At 39.9% G+C, this 20534-nt stretch overlaps 1 protein-coding gene across 1 annotated transcript; it reads right to left on the bottom strand.

Moving 5' to 3' along the window:
* Positions 1 to 1262: 1262 nt before the first annotated feature.
* On the bottom strand, positions 1263 to 9006 carry PRPF38B (pre-mRNA processing factor 38B). Its single transcript, XM_060090203.1, has 6 exons — positions 8444 to 9006; positions 5554 to 5622; positions 5122 to 5273; positions 4981 to 5041; positions 2717 to 2940; positions 1263 to 2469 (listed from the first exon to the last, which is right to left on the bottom strand). Exons 1-6 carry the CDS (start codon positions 8717 to 8719, stop codon positions 1617 to 1619), a joined length of 1635 nt encoding a protein of 544 aa, XP_059946186.1. The 5' UTR covers positions 8720 to 9006; the 3' UTR covers positions 1263 to 1616.
* Positions 9007 to 20534: the final 11528 nt, after the last annotated feature.

Below are 20534 nucleotides of genomic sequence, written 5' to 3'. Positions count from 1 at the left end.
ATGGTATACATTGTGAGGAAGACTCACTTTTAGTCCTAGCAATGACTGAACAAATCACTTTGGACCTCTATTTCTCTGTTCTAAAAAGAAATGGATGAGTTATCTTTTAAAAGTTCCTTCAAGTCCAGATTTTAAATGATTCTAATATGTAATACAAGTCCCTCAATAAGGACCTCTGATGTGAAATTAAGTAATCATCCAATCCAAAAAACAACCTAGTGACACACATAACACCCAAGGACAAAGGGAACTGCCATTAAGAACTGTAGTAAGGATTACTGGCTATCACATACATCCAGTTCTATCTACACATTTAAAATTCACTTGTCATCTGGGTGCTAAGATATCCCTCTACATAAAGTGTGACTCTACTAACATTCTATTTCCACAGTAAAAATACCTTATAAATATTAACAAATGGGGGAAAGCCAACACCCAGGATAAAGGATTTAATCCAGTATTTATTCCACACTCATGATCCTTCTCTGTAATCAGAATACAAGTCATAAGAACAATCTATCAAATAATTTGCTGATTATCTTAAATAATGCAGCATAGCATTACTTTTAATACTCTCTGTTCTAGATTAAGTTTAAAAACTCAAACAGCAATCTTCATTATCAATAAAAAAAAGTTTTGAATTTAAAAAAAGGACACTATATCAAGCTGTTTCATAATTTAAGTATTTTCCATTTATAAAAATGCTTTGGAAGCTTGAGGCTTACATCTATTTCTCTACTCATCTGCCCCACCCTCTCCCAATTTCATGTCAGTATAGGGTTGCTGCAAGAATGCTAGGCTTTAGACATTAATTTCTCCTTTTATATAGTATTTTAAACTCTGAAAAATTCAAGGAAAAGATTATATGTCATGTATTTTTTCAAATAAAAAAGGAAAACTAAGTGAATAAATTTTAGGCATACTAATAGTGTCCCTTTGAGGTAGAATGCTAAAAGGACTTTTGATCAAATCACAGCCTAACTGAAACCTCTGCATCAGAAACTAACTTCTCCTAAATTCTCTCTAAAGTTAACTGTGGAGAATATTAGGTTTAACATATTAACAAGAGCCTTCCAAGATAATATACAGTGGACAAGAATGTTAATCCTACAACTGCTGCCTTCATGTACACTGAAAGCATGAAATTCTCCTATAATAGACATCCAAGATCCATTTTCATAGTTTTTAGCATTCTATTACGAAAAGCACAGTCATGCTAACTTCAGTACACAAACCATAATCCCACACCTACAAAACAAAAATAGAATTAGTGGCATTTTATTGCCTTATACAAATTTAACCAACATGGCAACCATGCCAACGGAATTAAAACATTTTCAGGACATATGTACAGACTGTACATCTCAAAAACAAACAATAAAATGCAAGAACAATCTGTGCATCATGTATCAAACTAAACAGTTGGGTGAAAACATCAATGCAGTAAATGGGATTACAAAGGCACTTCCCTACACAAAACAGGAAATGAAAATGCAGCCTACAGGGAGCTTGAAGAGTGTGTAACTACTGCACAATCTCAACTTGGGAGGAAAAAAAAAAGCAGATTTAACCCAACATTTATAGGATTCAATGTGATCCACTTTTACAAAAAATTTTCACACAGTCTCCTCTTTGTTTTTATGTTGTTTTTCTTGGCTCTCTGGTTCTATACTTTGGCTCCTTCGGTGATCATGTTTGTCAGACTGGTCCTTACTATCACTGTGATCTCGTTTGTGGGAACGTTCTTTGCTTCTGCTACGCTTCCTAGATTTTTCTTTGCTGGGGCTATGTTCCCGTTTTCTTGATTTTTCAACACTGTCAGTTCTTCCTTGACTGCCACTTCTACTCCGCTTATTTGATTTTTCTTTACTTTCATTTTTATGTTTACTTGATTTCTCTTTGCTCCTACTTCTACTTCGTTTCCCTGCATTTCTACTTCTACTCCTACTTCTATGTTTTCTTTCTCTGCTTCTACTTCTACTATGCTTTTTCTCTTTCTTGGAATCTTTTTTGTCATCTCTATGCCGCCTATCATCTTTGTCTTCTTTATATTTCTTTTCTTCTACCTCACCCCTACTTCTCCGCTCCTTGGACCGTTCTCTTGACCTCTCCTTTTCTCGGTCATTACCTCTTTCCTTATCATAGTCACGATCTCGTCTTCTACCTCTCTCATTTTCTTTCTCTCTTTCCCGATCCCTGTCCCTTCTATCCCCTTTCCTATCACGACTTCGACTACGGCTTCTATGTCTTTCCCTACTCCTGCTATGCCTGCGTTCTAGTCCCCGATCAATACTTCGGGATCTTCGCCTTTCTTTTTCCCTTTCTTTGGCTTCACGCTCTAGTCGCTGGCGTTCTTTCTCTCTTTCTAATTCTCGGTCAAAACTAGAAGACCCATGGCCCTCCCGATGATGGCTTCTACTTCTGGATCTTCTTGGGGACCTCCGTGGACTCAGTGATCTCCTTGGAGACCTATTATTTAGGAAAGTGGGGGAGGGGGAGAAAAAAACTTCAATGAATAAAACATACCATAAAAATTTAACTTCTAGCAGTGTTACATGTCAAGAATAATTAAAGCAAAATATTTGCCTGTTCTCATTTACAGATGCATAGTTTTGTGGAAAATGCCCTGAAGGGCAGAAAGTGGGGAAAAGGTGACAAATAGAACCTTTGTGTAAAGCATATTTTAAAAATAAGTGTAACTCAAGAGTCACATCACCTTGAACGCCTGCGTTCAACATGTCTGTCTATTTCCTCAGCGCTTTCCTTTCCATCTTTCTTGATTTTTCTTGGTCGGGTTTTAATCTGTTGATCGATATTCTTCTGAACTGGAACAGGAATTCTTGGAAACAAGGTAGAAAACCACTCCAGTTTTGTGAGAAAAGACCGTAGCATTTCTCCAATGGTCATTACACAGCCTCCACCAGCCTTCACATCTAGGTCCTACAGAAACACAAAAGATACCCTGGCCGTCAAAAAAAATTATCTCAATAAACACAAGAATACTATAAAAATATAACCATCTCTGGAATCTCAAATACAAAAAAATTCTAACAGAAAAATTTCAATTTGTGTACCTTTCTAATCTGGTAATGAATGGTACAGAGAAATATCTGGGCTTAGTGTGTGCATGCAGGTGAGAATAAACCCTGCAGCCTCATGGACAGAAAGAGAAGTGACTTCACTCAGTTAACAAGAATATGAAACACCCCCCTACATTACTAAACTATTTGGAACAATCAACAATTTACATTCCACATACCTACTAAGTATATACTTTATTTCTGTGGACACGTTTGCACACATCATTCCTAGCAGTGTAACCTAGCTACATATGAACTACTTCAAACAATTCCTGTCTAAAGATTATCTTTTAACAGCTCTAATATAAAATGAAGCCCTAATAAAACTGGAAGCAATAGCAAACCAACTGCCATGAAGCAGTGAGGTTTCTAATTTAGAGTTATGTAGAAAATAAATAAATGAACAAATAATTGGAAACGCATAATCCATGATGACCATTGTCTCTGAAAAGGGTCATTACCGCATGAAGGCCTTCTTGCTATGCCCTCTCACAGCTCAGGACATGTTAGTCAGCTATTGTCAGTCCCAAACCTATAGTGCAAGCACACAAGGAAAGTGAGATTTGTTATCTAAACAGGAAAACAAGAGCTAAAGGTAAAACTGCTTGCACTCACACACATTTAAGTGTTCAGATATACAGTATTTCCAAATATAATCGCTGCAGATATCTAAGGAAGAAAACAATAAGTTAGCTTAAACAGAGAGCCTCAGGTTTGTAAACACAATAAAAAACAGATTAAACAGAAGCATTCAGAAACAAGCCTAATACCAATTATGAAGCGGGACATGCTTTTTAAATATAGAAGGGAAAAGCGCCTCAACCTGCAAAATCTCACCTAAAAAGAAAAAAACTTTATAGATGGGATTTATCACCTAACACACTTTTGGCCTCTTCTGAGATATTAAACAGCTCGTAAATAGGCCAAAAAAATGCAGAGGAAAATTCTCCATGTCTACATGAGTGAGAATTTTTAGCTATGCATGTAATAATAAAAACACACTAGAAAGATTTCCATTAGAACTATCCTTTAATTCAACCAATTCTTTGGATAAACGTTTTAAACAGGTCGACTAAAACACCACTCAGTTTACTTTATGAACCTTAAAACATAAAGTAGTGGTGGGGATTGATATATGGACAACAGTGCTCACTGCTAAGATTCTTTTGAGATCTTGGACTTTAATACATGTATGATTTAAATCTGACACAGTAATGTTTTCTAACGTAACTTTCTGAACACATGTAACAAACTCAACCTTATTAAGCTTGAATGGCAAGCTAGTTTCATAATTTAAAAAAAAAATCTAAACTATTAAAGAGAAGGTTTCCTTCTAACTTTATAAAAATGTATAGTATAAAAGAGTTAGAAAGCTGGAATTAAAATATTTTGATCACCTCAAACAAATCATCTAAACCCTAGCCTATTTAAGTTCCACCCAGCTCCTCAATTCTGCATTCCTATGCAAGTGGGAGTATTAATGTTGGGAAGAAGTTACAGGATAAAGAACTGAAAAGTTCCAGAAAAAAACCAATAATTAATATTTCTATGTGCATGTCTTACCATCTCAATCTCGAGCATGGCCAATTTTAAAAACTCACTATCAACTGTACAAGTCAAGATCAGTACAATACACAGAACACAATTAGGAAGAGAAAATTTTTAATAGTTACCAAAATACATCTAAACAATTTTGAAATGTGAGAATCAAACTTAAGAAGTTTAACCTAAGACATATAAAATCCACCCCAATCTTAGTAACAGGACATTAATTCCAAAAGTATGTGAGTGAAATAAATTTAAGCACAGAAAATTCTGGAGGATGTTAAACCACCAATATATAAAAGATTATTAAAAAATGAGAGTAATCAGAAGAAAACTATTACCCTTGTTGACATACCTCTTCATCATCAAGGAAGGATTCAAACCAATCCCATAGATCTGTAGGGGGCTGTGTGTACCTAGAATTATGAAAGAGTGATTAGGCTTAGGTCAATTAAAATGAGATATTTACTGAAAATGTAGAGAAGTGCAGTCTCACCTTATATACATAAATCCAAGGGCTCTAATATATGGAGAGTCTGTGTGTGTTATAAGACCCATCACTTGCTTGCGAGTTAACTTCAGAGTAAATAATTTGTATAACAGGCAAAAAGCTGTAGAAACAATTCCTCCTGTCCCAACGCCTCGAACCTTTAAGGAAAGGAATTAAGAAAGAGTTGTAAAATAATTAACAAAGATACTTAGAACCAGTTGATTAATCCTGTTAGCTATTAGTAACAAGATATAGTCCAGAACTGAAAACAGAGCATAAAAAAATGTTTTTCTAACCCCACGGAACACTTGAATTTAGATTTTTTAAAAACACAAACTAATTGTAATTTGGTATGAAACTGAAGGGCTTTCAGTTTTCTGAACATAAACTTAGTTATCAGACACAGAAAAACTGAAAAATGCACGTACTTCTACTTACCCCTCCGCACATCCCTGTTTGGCCAGCTGTTTTCCTGCTTCCTTTCTCCCATGGTTCAACATGTGTGACCTGAAAATAGAAAAGAGAAACACAACAAACATTCATACTTCAAATTTTTTTAAACAGTATGATTCGAGTAAACCCCAATCCATAATAGAGCAGCTCTTCTAAAAGTGTGGAAGTTGGGTATTTTGACATGATGTATATATTTTGTTTACACACATTAAGTATGTAAACCATCTTTGAAAACTGCTTAAATAGCATCAATAAAGCTTCTAGGGTTTAACAAAACCTCAACACGTTTACAGCAGAAATCCCATTAAAGTAGCTTTGTAGAGAGCAGATACATGTGGAGATAGGAAATGTCTAGTCTCATACATTTGTAAAAAAAAAAAATTGATAATCAATTTTGTATTTTATTATGAATTGCTTAAAAAATAATTCTCATTTTAAAATGGATTTAATGCTCCAACTTAAAGCAAAAAGTATTAACAAAGTTTAAGTATTTATTCCAAAAAAACCTTTCAAATAAGCTTAATATTTCAATTTTATGGTGATTTAAAATTCCACATTATAAAATAAGGAAGAAACTTGAAAAAAGCATGCTAAAACAGTAACAGAAATTACTTCTGATGAAAAATCATGGAACTTTATTCACAAATTTTTTTTAAAACCACAATCAGGCATTACGTTCATTCCTGACTGAAGATGAAGTTACAAAGGCCATACCTACACGTATGTCATTCTTGCTACTGTACACTTTATTTTCAGCCTAATTATAGGAACTAATTCAATTTTTCCCCAGAATATAAACTGTATCAAAAACTGAGAAACTGTGACTTGTTATGTTGAGTATACTAAAAAATACAGGTCTTTGCTAAGGTGGGGCACCCTATAAAAACCACATACTTCACCTAAAAACAGCAAAGAAAGAATATTAGATCTACAACAGATATGACAAAGGTATTTTAGAAAGATAAGATCCATATTTGTTTCTCAACTTGAAACAACAAAAATGAAATCCTGTTCATTCATTATGTTATTTCTAAAACCTTATTTCCACCCACCCATGATTACACGCCAGTCTTTTTCAGTGGCTTCAGACAGAAAAGCATGCATTTAAATGTAAGCACTACACTATTTTGTTCAGTGGACTACTGCACTGCTTTACTGTTTCATCTTCTTCCCCCAGCTTGCTGTAAAAAAGATGTTTCAATTCCTTAAAGGCTAAACAAAGGGGTGGATGCCATACAAAATCGAGTTACAAAATTGGAAGCCTACGTATTTCAATGATTATTTGATATGGACAACAAAACCTTTAGTTTTATAACTAAATCTAAGTAATCTGTAGTAGAATCTTAAGTGTTTCAAAACACAGTATGTGAAATTTGAAAACAAGCTTTTCCTCTATCATTAACACCTGCCTACGTTATTAAACAGAACCTGCCACAAAAAGAGCAGGAACCCTATTTTCAACAGATTGAAGTTTACTACATAAATAAAGCTAAGGGTGAAATATTCGCCATATTGTATCCATTCTGAAAAAGGCCTTACCTTTTAAAAAAACTAGTTCACAGTATTACAATTACTTACAATACTCTTGTAAGAGAACACCAAAATTTCAGTTTACTTTATATACCCAAAGTTGAACTGTATTCTCAAAATAAGATCTTCTATCAAAACTAACTAATATCTCAAAATCCCTCAGTAGGCCTTAATTGGGGAAAAGGGGGACAAAACAAAACCTAAAAGCAAATAAAGAAAATTTCCTTAACACCTCTACATATATTCAGGTCACAGAAAATACTTTATGTGGTCTGTCAAGTGTTTTTAAGAGTCAATACAGGCAAAATGGATTGTATTATATCAGATGTCCTAGTTTAAGTATTTAAAGACTGTTAAGACTTATTAATATCCTTTAAAATATAAATTTACCTTAGGAGGCCTGGAATATATTTTTTAAACTACATAATTTGCAGGTAAGTGGAGAAAACCTACCAAATTCGTGAGGAAAAGACCAAAACCAGTGGCCAAAAAAAAAAAAAAAAATCTAATTAGCCATTCATTTAACCAGGGAAATGCATTTATGGCGATTGAGCATGATTAATAATGCATACCTCTACCTGCGACCCTGGGCTGCTCCGAGCCTCGCTGCAAGACTGAGTCAATCCTGCTAACGAAACAAGAACTGAGACAAGAGTGCAGTGAGGAGGCGCCAGGTGAGCTCCCCAGCACAGCCAAGCCAGCACCGACCCTGCCGCAGAAGCCCAGGGCCCAGATAATTCTAAATAAGCCCAATGCACAGGTGACTGAGACCACTTACTCCTGACTTCCTGCTGCGAAAATTTCCAGGCCTTCGGTACATCTTTTTCCAGTTGTACCTCTCCACCCTCAACCCTCCCACCCCACCCAACAAACACACTGACCATTTCCCTGTCTGGATCGGATAGTGAATACCAACAACACGAGGCCAACACTGAAGTCAATACACGCCCTGGCCCGGGGTGAGCGGGAGAAGCACCAACAAGTTGGCGCCGAGTAGATCCACGTCAAAATAAATAAATTTAAAGCTGTAAACTGGAGAGACTTCAGTTATTCGTTTCTCCTCTCCCCTACTCCTCCCGTCCAACTCCCCCCCAGGGGCGGGATGGAGATTGGGGGAGGAGAGATCAATGGCGGCGGGCTCTCCCGGCCCTAAAAATCTGAAAAGGAAATGAGAGGGCGGCCCCAGTTTGACCCCTCCCTGGCGGACTACTGGCCACAGCTTCCCCCTCCGCCCAACCCTCCCCCACCTACAAATGATCAGACCTCGGGGGCCGCCTTCGCCCCTTTCCTCCGTACCCCCTCCTCGGAACTTAGTCCCCACCTCCCAGGTCCAGACGCTTCGTACCTTAAAGTAGATCTCGTCCACCACCTCGTGGTAGGTCTTGAGCTCGTAGAGCTGCACTTTGAAGTAAGGCGACGACAGGATATTGGTCAAGATCATGGGGTTGAGATTCATAGTCTTTTCGTTGCCCCACAGCGGCAGCACATTGCCCTGCTTGCCCGAGACTGCCGGCTTGGTGGCGCCACCGCCGCCGCACTGCTGCTGTTGCTGGGCCGCGGCTGCGGCCGCCTGGTGCTGCGGCTGCGAGTTGCCTGTCAGCGCGGGGCTGTTGTTAGCCATGTTGCGGCGGAAGGAAGGAGGGAGGGAGAAGGGAGGGGGAGGGGGCCAAGCTCAATATCGCTCTTCGGGACAACGGTCCGGGACCCTACTCCATGGAACGCCGTCGGAAGATGGGGCCTTCTCGCTGTGCCCCAGCCGGGTGAGGGAGGGCAACCGGGACACTGACGAATGGACCCCGGATCGAGAGCAGAGGCCGAATCGCGGGCTGCGAGAACTCCAAGCAGAAAGCTAGCCGGCGGGCTGGGAGCGCGATCTCTTCCGCCAACTGCCCCTGGGAGCAAGATGGCGGCCCCGGCGGATGTGACGGCACACGCCCCAGAGTTCCAAGCTTAGCCGGCGGCCAATCAGAGACGCCCAGGTGGGCTGGCGATTCCTCTTCCTAGTTCCGCGCGTTCAGTGCACGCTGTGGTCGCGGCACTGGCCTCAGCTGCCTAACTCTTAGGGTGTTTGTGCTCGGAATTTTGGGGCCGGGGTGGGGTTTTAGGTCCAATTTGTATGTTTTAATGTTTGGACTGCGGCCCCGGTTTCTCCTGTCGGAAGCCGAGCAGGAAGGCGTTCGCATGGCTGTGTGCTTGCAAATTCGTGACCCTTGACTCCTGTGGAGTAACCGAGTCTCCTGAGTTCACAGTTTTCGTATTCTTGGAAGGGCTGATAGGACCTCACACTTTCATGTGATTGCAATGCAGTCTTTCTGTCCTCCGCTGGGCTGTAGTGTCCGACTGGAGATCTTATTATTTGAGCCTAAATTTATTCAACAGTAAGGGGATAACGTCTTGCTTGGCTGTTAAAAAAGCATTTTAGCATTAAAAGAGCAACTGTACCTGTAGCGCCATTTGTTACATGACTTCTTTCCTCCCTACTCGAGTAATTCCATTCTGCGGATGCACTCTGAGTGAATGGGGATAGAGGAGGCGGAAGAAGGTGGTGGGTGCGAGAATGAGTCAGAATCGGTCTCATCTCTCAAAAGCTACTGTTAACCTAGAGAAGATTCATGGTGTTTGGGAGCTAAGAGAAGGCTACACAAGGCACTGAAGTTTCTGCAGGTATTCATGGACTGGGCAGTTTTATTGACAGAAAGCAGCCTGAGTATATATAGAAGAAGGGAAGGTCAAGCTTGTTAGAGGGTAAATAGTCTGGTTGACAGGAGCCAGGAAATATGCGTATGGGAGAGTAATGACTAGAGAGGAATTGGGCCACCTAAGTGCCTGGAATGCCAAGATGAAACATTAGGAATTTAATGACATTTAAACCCAAGGGTTACATCTATGACCCCAAAGTCACTTTAAGATGCTAATATTCATAACATTCTCTGGCTCCAATTCATTCTTCACAGAGTGTTGCCAGAGTCATCGTTCCAAAAGTGCAGCACTCCCTACTCAAAACCTTGGATGGCTCACTCATTGTTATTCTAATTGCCAAAATCCCATGACGTTTTTCATTCTCCATCCTATTTGATTGCTCATCGTGGCGCTTCGGACGTGCAGGCTCAGCGGCCATGGCTCACGGGCCTAGCCGCTCCGCGGCATGTGGGATCTTCCCGGACCGGGTCTCGAACCCGTGTTCTCTGCATCGGCAGGCAGACTCTCAACCACTGCGCCACCAGGGAAGCCCCATCGTGGTACTTTTAATCATTTATTCTTGCCTAGGAACTGTTGAAGTAGGAAGTTCGAAGGTGGAGATCTTAATCTGTGGCTTATACACAGAGGAGGGGAAAGGGATAAAACAGAAACCTTAGGGAAAATCCACACCTGATGAACTTGAACCAGCAGGAGAGAAAAGACAAGCAGAGAGGTAGGAGGTAAACCGGGAGACAGTGGTATGACAATGCAAGGAAAAATAAATGAGAAATGAATGATTGGAGTGATTAATATTTATAGCTGGGCAGTACATAAGTGATCATTCTGTTTAGTTTCTTTATTTTACATTGGAGAACTAAAGCTTTCAAGTGGTTTTTAACTTCCTAGTAATTTCTTGTTGTTCTATACATTAGTTTATACCAACTTACTTCCCAAGGAAAATAGATGATCCAGCCTCTAATGAATTACTAAGTTAAAAATACAGTGAAGGGTCTTCCTTGATGGCGCAGTGGTTAGGAATCCGCCTGCCAATGCAGGGGACACGGGTTTGAGCCCTGGTCTGGGAAGATCCCACATGCCGTGGAGCAACTAAGCCCGTGTGCCACAACTACTGAGCCTGTGCTCTAGAGCCTGCGTGCCACAACTACTGAGCCTGCGTGCCACAACTACTGAGCCCGTGAGCCGCAACTACTGAAGCCTGCACGCCTAGGGCCCGTGCTTCACAACAAGAGAAGCCACTGCAGTGAGAAGCCTGTGCACCTCAACAAAGAGTAGCCCCTGCTCACCACAACTAGAGAATGGGCATGTGCAGCAATGAAGACCCAACACAGCCAAAAATAAAAATTAATTAATTAATTAAAAAAAATTTTTTGAGCCAAGTTCTTCTTCCTTTCTGCGTATTTTTTGCCTTGGTAATAACTTTATTGAGTTTACCCAGTGACACTAATTGCCAAATCCTACTAATTGCCTAAATCTTTAAAAATTCATTTACCCCTACACTCTGAGTGAAAAGCTTAGTAGAGAGGTTGAAGTTTGATATCTAAGTTTCAGTGGCATGAAACTAAGTATCAAACCAGGTAGTAGGATAAAGTGTTTGACATATTCAATGAATCCCTAAAACAGTCTGAATATATAACTATTATCCCCATTAAAAAAAGTTATATTTGGGCTTCCCTGGTGGCGCAGTGGTTGAGTCCGCCTGCCGATGCAGGGGACGCGGGTTTGTGCCCCAGTCCGGGAAGATCCCACATGCCGCGGAGCAGCTGGGCCTGTGAGCCATGGCCGCTGGGCCTGCACGTCCGGAGCCTGTGCTCCGCAGCGGGAGAGGCCACAACAGTGAGAGGCCCACGTATCACAAAAAAAAAAAAAAAAAAAGCCAAACAAAACAACAACAACAAAAAAGTTATATTTAACTTAAGAATACTACATTGTACATAGATAAAGCTGGGAAGTTTTGGTTTGCTTTGTTTTGACACATGTACCCTCACTGCCTTAGTTTTTTTGGGCCATAACAAAATACCACAGACTGGGTAGCTTATTAACAACAAAAATTTATTTTTCACAGTTCTGGAGTTCTGGAGAGTCCAAGGCCAAGGGACAACTCTCTTCCTGGTTCATGGCTGACCCCTTCAAGCTGTGTAATCACAAGATTATAGGGATGAGGAAGCTCTCTGAAGTTTCTTTTATGAGAGCACCAATCCTGTTGGTGAGGGCTCGACCCTCATGACTTAAGTACCTCCCAAAGGCCCCACCTCCTAATACCATCATCTTTGGGGGTTAGGGTTTCAAATTCTAACTTCAGGGGTTAGTAGTTTGAGGGAGGCTCTTAGGTCTATCTCAGTACCCATTAAACTATCACCACAATCAAGGTAACAACCATACATCACCCCCAAAAGTTCTCTTGTGCCCTTTTGTAATCCAATCTCTCCTTCCAACTCCATCCTCAGCAACCACTTTCTGTCAATATAGATTAGTTTGCATTTTCTTGAATTATAATAAATAAATGCAGTTATACACTAGGTTCCCTTTTTACCTGGCTTCTTTGACTCAGAATAATTTTGATATTCATACTTGTATCAACAAGTTGTATGTGTGTTTTATTTTATTTTTTATTAAAAAATTTTTTTTGAATTTTATTTTATTTTTATACAGCAGGTTCTTATTAGTTGTCCATTTTATACATATTAGTGTATATATGTCAATTCCAATCTCCCACTTCATCACAATTGGGAAATTTTTTTACTGAGTAGTATTCCGTTGTATGGAATTACCACTATTTGTTTATCCAGTTATCTGCTTGTAGGCATTTGGATTTCCAGTTTTGTGCTATTACAAATAAAGCTGCTATGAACATTTGTGTACTAGTCTTTGTGCAGATGTTTTTGTTTCTCTTGGCTAAATACCTAGACATAGGCTAAATACTTAGACATATGATAGGTATATGTTTAACTTTTTAAGAAACAGCCAAACTGTTTTCCAAGGTGATTGCACCATTTTACATTCACACCAGCAATGTCTGAGAGTTCCAATTGTTCCATACCCTCATCAACACTTGGTATGATGAATTTTAAAAAAAATTTTAGTCATTCTTAAGGGTGTGCAGTGGTATCTCACTGTGGTTTTAATTTACATTTCCCTTACGGCTAATGATGTTGAACATCATTTCAGGTGCTTACTGGCATTAGTATATCTTCTGTTGTGAAGTAACTTCAAATCTTTTGCCCATTTCCTTATGCGTTTGTTTGTCTTATTGAGTTGGAAGGTTTTTTTTTTTACATGATCTGGATATAAGTCCTTTGATACATGTGTTGCAGGATTTTCACACAATCTGTGCCTTGCCTTTTAATTTTATTAATGGTGCCTTTCAAATAGCAGTTTTTTATTTTAATGAATTGCAAGTTGTCAAATTTTTGTTTTGCTTATGATTTGTGCTTTTTTCGTTTTAAGCACTGCCAGCCTTAACATTACAATGATATTCTCTTATATTTTCTAAAAGTTTTATATTTGGGATTTGACACATTTTGAGTTAATTTTTGCCTATGATGTGAGATAGAGTTGATTTTCATTTTTTTCCACGTGGATATTCAGTTAATCCAGCACCATTTGTTGAAAAGACTTACTTCCCTATTGAACTGCTTTAGCACCTTTGTCAAAAATCAATTGACCCACTATGTATGGACCTACTTCTGGATTCTACTCTGTTCCATTGATCTTTATCTTTTCACCAATCCAAACTACCTTGATTACTGCACCTCTATAGTAGGTTTTTTTTAAAAATTTATTTTATTTTTGGCTGCGTTGGGTCTTTGTTGCTGCGTGCGGGCTTTCTCTAGTTGTGGCAAGCGGGAGCTACTGTTCGTTGTGGTGTGTGGGCTTCTCATTGCAGTGGCCTCTCCTGTCATGGAGCACAGGCTCTAGGCATGCAGGCTTCAGTAGTTGTGGCTTGTGGGCTCAGTAGTTGTGGCAGACGGGCTCTAGAGCGCAGGCTCTGTAGTTGTAGTGCACGGGCTTAGTTGCTCCGCAGCATATGGGATCTTCCCAGACCAGGGTTTGAACCCACGTCCCCTGCATTGGCAGGCAGATTCTTAACCACTGTGCCACCAGGGAAGCCCTATGGTTTCCTTTGCTGTGCAAAAGCTTTGAAATTTCATTAGGTCTCATTTGTTTATTTTTGTTTTTATTTCCACTACTCTAGGAGGTGGATCAAAAAAGATCTTGCTGTAAGTTATGTCAAAGAGTGTTCTTCCTATGTTTTCCTCTAAGAGTTTTATAGTGTCCGGTCTTATGTTTAGGTCTCTAATCCATTTTGAGGCTATTTTCGTGTATGGTGTTAGGGAGTGTTCTAATTTCATTCTTTTACACGTACCTGTCCAGTTTTCCCAGCACCACTTATTGAAGAGACTGTCTTTTCTCCATTGTATATCCTTGCCTCCTTTGTCATAGATTAGTTGACCATAGGTGCATGGGTTTATCTCTGGGCTTTCTATCTTGTTCCATTAATCTGTGTTTCTGTTTTTGTGCCAGTACCATATTGTCTTGATTACTGTAGCTTTGCAGTATAGTCTGAAGTCAGGGAGTCTGACTCCTCCAGCTCTGTGTTTTCCCGCCAAGACTGCCTTGGCTATTTGGGGTCTTTTGTGTCTCCATACAGATTTTAAGATATTTTGCTCTAGTCTGTAAAAAATGCCACTGGTAATTTGATAGGGATTGCACTGAATCTGTAGATTGCTTTGGATAGTATAGTCATTTTCACAATGTTGATTCTTCCAATTCAAGAACATGGTATATCTCTCCATCTGTTTGTATCATCTTTGATTTCTTTCATCAGTGTCTTATAGTTTTCTGAGTACAGGTCTTTTACCTCCTTAGGTAGGTTTATACCTAGGTATTTTATTCTTTTTGTTGCAGTGGTGAATGGGATTGTTTCCTTAATTTCTCTTTCTGATCTTTCGTCGTTAGTGTATAGGAATGCAAGAGATTTCTGTGCATTAATTTTGTATCCTGCAACTTTACCAGATTCATTGATTAGCTCTGTAGCTTTCTGGTGGCATCTTTAGGATTCTCTATGTATAGTATCATGTCATCTGCAAACAGTGACAGTTTTACTTTTTCTTTTCCAATTTGTATTCCTTTTATTTCCTTTTCTTCTCTGATTGCCATGGCTAGGACTTTCAAAACTATGTTGAATAATGGTGGTGAGGGTGGACATCCTTGTCTTGTTCCTGATCTTAGAGGAAATGCTTTCAGTTTTTCACCACTGAGAATGATGTTTGCTGCGGGTTTGTCATATATGGCCTTTATTATGTTGAGGTACTTTCCCTGTATGCCCACTTTCTGGAGAGTTTTTATCATAAATTGGTGTTGAATTTTGGCAAAAGCTTTTTCTGCATCTACTGAGATGATCATATGGTTTTTATTCTTCAATTTGTTAATATGGTGTATCACATTGATTGATTTGTGTATACTGAACAATCCTTGCATCCCTGGGAGAAATCCCACTTGATCATGGTGTATAATCCTTTTAATGTGTTGTTGGATTCTGTTTGCTAGTATTTTGTTGAGGATTTTTGCATCTATATTCATCAGTGATATTCGTCTGTAATTTTCTTTTTTTGTAGTATCTTTGTTGGTTTTGGTATTAGGGTGATGGTGGCCTCATAGAATGAGTTTGGGAGTGTTCCTTCCTCTGAAATTTTTTGGAAGAGGTTGAGAAGGATGGGTGTTAGCTCTTCTCTAAATGTTTGATAAAATTCACCTGTGAAGCCATCTTGTCCTGGACTTTTGTTTGTTGGAAGATTTTTAATCACAGTTTCAACTTCATTACTTGTGATTGGTCTGTTCATATTTTCTATTTCTTCCTTGTTCAGTCTTGGAAGGTTATACCTTTCTAAGAAGTTGCCCATTTCTTCCAGGTTGTTCATTTTATTGGCATAGAGTTGCTTGTAGTAGTCTCTTAGGATGCTTTGTTTTTCTGCAGTGTCTGTTGTAACTTCTCCTTTTTCATTACCTATTTTATTGATTTGAGTCCTCTCCCTCTTTTTCTTGATGAGTCTGGCTAAAACTTTATCAATTTTGATCTTACCTTCTCAAAGAACCAGCTTTTAGTTTTGTTGATCTTTGCTATTGTTTTCTTTGTTTCTATTTCATTTATTTCTGCTCTGATCTTTATGATTTCTTTCCTTCTACTAACTTTGGGTTTTATTTGTTCTTCTTTCTCTAGTTCCTTTAGGTGTAAGGTTAGATTGTTTATTTGAGATTTTTCTTTTTTCTTGAGATAGGCTTGTATTGCTATAAACTTCCCTCTTAGAACTACTTTTGCTGCATCCCATAGGTTTTGGATCATCATGTTTTTGTTGTCATTTGTCTCTAGGTATTTTTTGATTTCCTCTTTGATTTCTTCAGTGATCTCTTGGTTATTTAGTAACGTATTGTTTACTCTCTATGTGTTTGTGTTTTTTACGTTCTTTTCCCCTGTAATTGATTTCTAATCTCATACCGCTGTGGTCAGAAAAGGTGCTTGATATGAATTCAATTTTCTTAAATTTACTGAGGTTTGATTTGTGACCCAAGATGTGAGCTATCCTGGAGAATATTCCATGTGCACTTGAGAAGAAAGTGTAATCTGCTGTTTTTGGATGGAATGTCCTATAAATTTCAATTAAATCTATCTGGTCTATTGTGTCATTTAAAGGATGTGCTCCTTATTTTTTTTTATGTTGGGGTAGGAGTTTATTAATTTATTAATTTATTTTTGCTGTGTTGGGTCTTCGTTTCTGTGTGAGGGCTTTCTCTAGTTGTGGCAAGTGGGGGCCATTCTTCATCGCGGTGAATGGGCCTCTCACTATCGTGGCCTCTCCCGTTGTGGAGCACAGGCTCCAGACGCGCAGGCTCAACAGCCTTGGCTCATGGGCCCAGCCGCTCCGCGGCACGTGGGATCTTCCCAGACCGGGGCACGAACCTGTGTCCCCTGCATCGGCAGGCAGACTCTCAACCACTGCGCCACCAGGGAAGCCCTGTCTTTTTCCTTTTAAAGAAACACTGGCACTTTAATCTCCTCATGTCCTGGAAACTGTCAGCAGACTCCCAGGGCAAGAGTGCATTCCAAAGAGACACAAAGGAAAGAAGTTGTTTTAGGCAGTATGTTAGGGGTCCCCAAGGTCCCCCTCAGGTTGGGTATCTCACTAGGAGCACTCACAGGACTCAGCATATGGTGGTACTCATGGCTCATCCTTATTCTAAAAATGTTCGCCCTCAGTGCAGCAAAGTCAACCTACTAACACCAGGTTGTGGTGAAGGAAAGTACAGAGTTTATTGCATGGCCCCATGCAAGGGAGTAGGAATGTTCATCCTCACAGCATGGCATCTGGATTCCAAGAGACAGGAAGTAGAAGTTGCCAGTTTCTTAACACCTGGGCCTGAAACTGACACTTCAGTATTCCATTCATTGGCGAAATCACAAAACCCAGCCAGATTCAAAAAGAGAATAGACCTCACTTTTCAATAGGAATGTCAAAGAATTTTGTACACCTTAATCTCTCACAATCTTCCTCCTGGCCACAAACTGTTTACAGTCCTTTTACATGTGAAATACAATCACCTTCTTTCAAAACCTTCAAATTATTCAGCCTGTTTTGAGCATCAGGCTCAAACTGGCATCCAGGATAACTTTTGGTCATTTATTTCATGTCAGACATCTATACCTGCTGGAATAGAAGAGCTATAAAAGGGACTTCCCTGGTGGTGCAGTGGTTAAGAATCCTCCTGCCAATGCAGGGGACATGGGTTTGATCCCTGGTCCAGGAAGATCCCACATGCCGCAGAGCAGCTAAGCCCGTGCGCCACGACTACTGAGCCTGCACTCTATGGCCCACGTGCAGCAACTACTGAAGCCCCCACACCTAGAGCCTGTACCGTGCTCTGCAACAAGAGGAGCCAATGCAATGAGAAGCCTGTGTATCGCAAGGAAAATTATCCCTTGCTCACCGAACATAGAGAAAGCCCACGCGCAGCAATGAAGACCCAAGGCAGCCAAAATAAATAAATAAATAAATAAAAATTTAAAAAAGAGCCATAGAGAGGAACTGTTTTTCACTCAAACCAGTACTTGGTGCACGATAGGCACACAATATATACTTATTGAATAGGTAATCTTATTTATTTCTCATTTTTCAACTGAAAAGATTAACAGAGAGGGTAAGTAAATTTCCAAAGTTTAGAAAGTAATAGCCAAATTAGGATTTAAGGTCTATTTGACTTAAAACTCATTCTGAAAAGGTATAACGTGGCCTATATCTCAGTGGCACTTAGAATCTAGTGGAGGAAGGTAAGATTAGGTATGATGAGAAAATGAGATGACAAAGGGTAAGCTACAATATTGGCTGTGGGAAGGAACAGATGCAACTGACAGCTTGAAGAGGTCAAGGTTTGGTGATTGTCCAAATGTGGGAAGGGTGGAAATGGCTAGAGCCAAGGATGATGTTCAGGCTCTGAGAGAGTAGGAGACCAAGAGAATGATGAAATAGGCAAATTTGGAGAGGGAGCTGGAGCTGGACATGAGAATTCAGTTGTATAAATGAGCCAACCAGCAGGCAAAGCAAAACCTCTAAATCCAGGAATCCTATAGAGATCATTTATTAACTTAAATTTTTTTTTCTTAAAGTATTTTAAAATTGAGGTAAAATACACATGAAACTTATCATTTTTAAGTGTATAGTTCAGTGGCATTAAGTACATTAACATTGTTGTGGGACTTCCCTGGTGACTCAGTGGTTAAGAATCTGCCTGCCAATGCAAGAGACACGGGTTTGAGCCCTGGTCCGGGAAGACCCCTGATGCCGTGGAGCAACTAAGCCCGTGCGCCACAACTACTGAGCCTGTGCTCTAGAGCCCGTGAGCCACAACTACTGAGTGCACATGCCACAACTACTGAAGCCCACGTGCCTAGAGCCCGTGCTCCGCAACAAGAGAAGCCACTGCAATGAGAAGCCTGCTCACAGCAACGAAGAGAAGCTCCTGCTCGCCACAACTACAGAGAGCCCACGTGCAGCAACAAAGACCCAACACAGCCAAAAATAAATAAATAGATAAATAAATAAATAAATAAATAAATAAAACAAAAACAAAAAACCCCACATTGTTGTCCAACCATCCCCATCATCCATCTATAGAACATTTCCTTCATCCCAAACTGAAACTCTGTTCCCATTAAACAGCAACTCCCAAATCCCTCCTCCAGCCCCTGGCAACTACCATTCTTTTAGGTAGCTAGTCAGATGTGAGCAGGTCCCCACCCCGTCCTGTATGGGGTCATCTTTCCCTCCCCGGCCTGGACACTGGTGATCAGAATATGCCCGGAGATCCTCTCTTCTGTGGTCAAGGACTGCTAGGTTTCCAGCCTTATCAGGACCAAGCTAGATAAAATCTGCCAGCGTAGGTTGGTGCAGGAGCACCAAAAACGTGACTCGAAGTAACCCGGGTTCATTATGCCTTATTTGTAATAAATTAGCATTGTGATTTTTGCCCCCCAACGCCCCCCGTCATGAGTTTCACTTGGGTGCTTAAGGGTAAGCACCTGCACACAAGGAGAAAAGTTGTATAACCTAAAGCTGTCAATCAACCTGTCAGTCAAATGACACAGGACACAGAGAGGGACTTTCCACCACTTTTAAAAACAAACCCTACCCCCATTGTGGGGCTGCTTCTGGTTTCCAGACAGTCTTCTCTCATCCTTTCCTGGGAGTGTACTTTCACTTTGCTTAATAAAACTCTTGCTGCTTAAAACTGCTTTATGTCTCTTGTCTGAATTCTTCCCCTTGAGAGAACAAGAACCAAGGAAATTGCTGTTCCACTGGTGACAATTCTACTTTCTGTCTCTATGAATTTGACTATTCTAGGTATCCTGTAAAAATGGAATCATACCAAAGGGAGGAAAAATAATTTTTCCTTTACACTTCTGAGTTCTTGGCTGAGAGTTCCTGTAATAAAAGATGGATTAACAAGAGAAAAACAGATAGAAGTTTATTAACCTGTATACCTCCTGTACACTGGGCTATACCCAGGAAGAATGAGTTACTCTCTGAGAAAGCCCAAGTTACCATCTTACCTACTGTCTTCTGTAAAGACAAAGGAAAGATGTTGGAGTTGGGGTGGGGAGAGGCCAGTTATGGGAGGTTACCAGGAAAAAGCATGGTGAAAAGGGTAATATTTGTTTTGCAGATTTAAATCAGTGTCTTCTCCCCCCACAACCGTGGCATGTGGTATCTTAGTCCCCCAACCAGGGATCGAACCTGCTCCCCTTGCAGTGGAAGCATGGAGTCTTAAACACTGGACCGCCAGGGAAGTCCATCAAATCAATGTCTTCTTTCTCCAATGATAAGATTTCATGTGACTTAGTCATCTTTCTCTGCCAGGTACAGAGAGAGAGACATCCTTACAAATGGAGCTTTCCTTTATAAACGTAAATTTCCATTTCAAAAGGGTAACTTCTACTATGTTTTCAGAGATTCTCCTATGTCTGCTGTTTCTTTAAACAATCAGCTTAAAACAGTCCTTATGCCAAAGAGGCATATTTTGGGGTGCCATATTCTTCTACCCTTCATTCCTGCCTTTGAAACTTCCCCAAGAGTTTATTCCTGCCTTTGAAACTTCCTCAGAAGCTGAGTTGGTAGATTGTTTTATATCTCATTGAACTAGTCTCTTAATCCTGAGAATAGGTCAATTGAATTAAAGAGTTGTGTCTC

This window comes from Mesoplodon densirostris, chromosome 2 (assembly GCF_025265405.1).
Source record: "Mesoplodon densirostris isolate mMesDen1 chromosome 2, mMesDen1 primary haplotype, whole genome shotgun sequence".
Taxonomy (NCBI): domain Eukaryota; kingdom Metazoa; phylum Chordata; class Mammalia; order Artiodactyla; family Ziphiidae; genus Mesoplodon; species Mesoplodon densirostris.
This window is presented reverse-complemented; position numbering and strand designations above follow the sequence as displayed.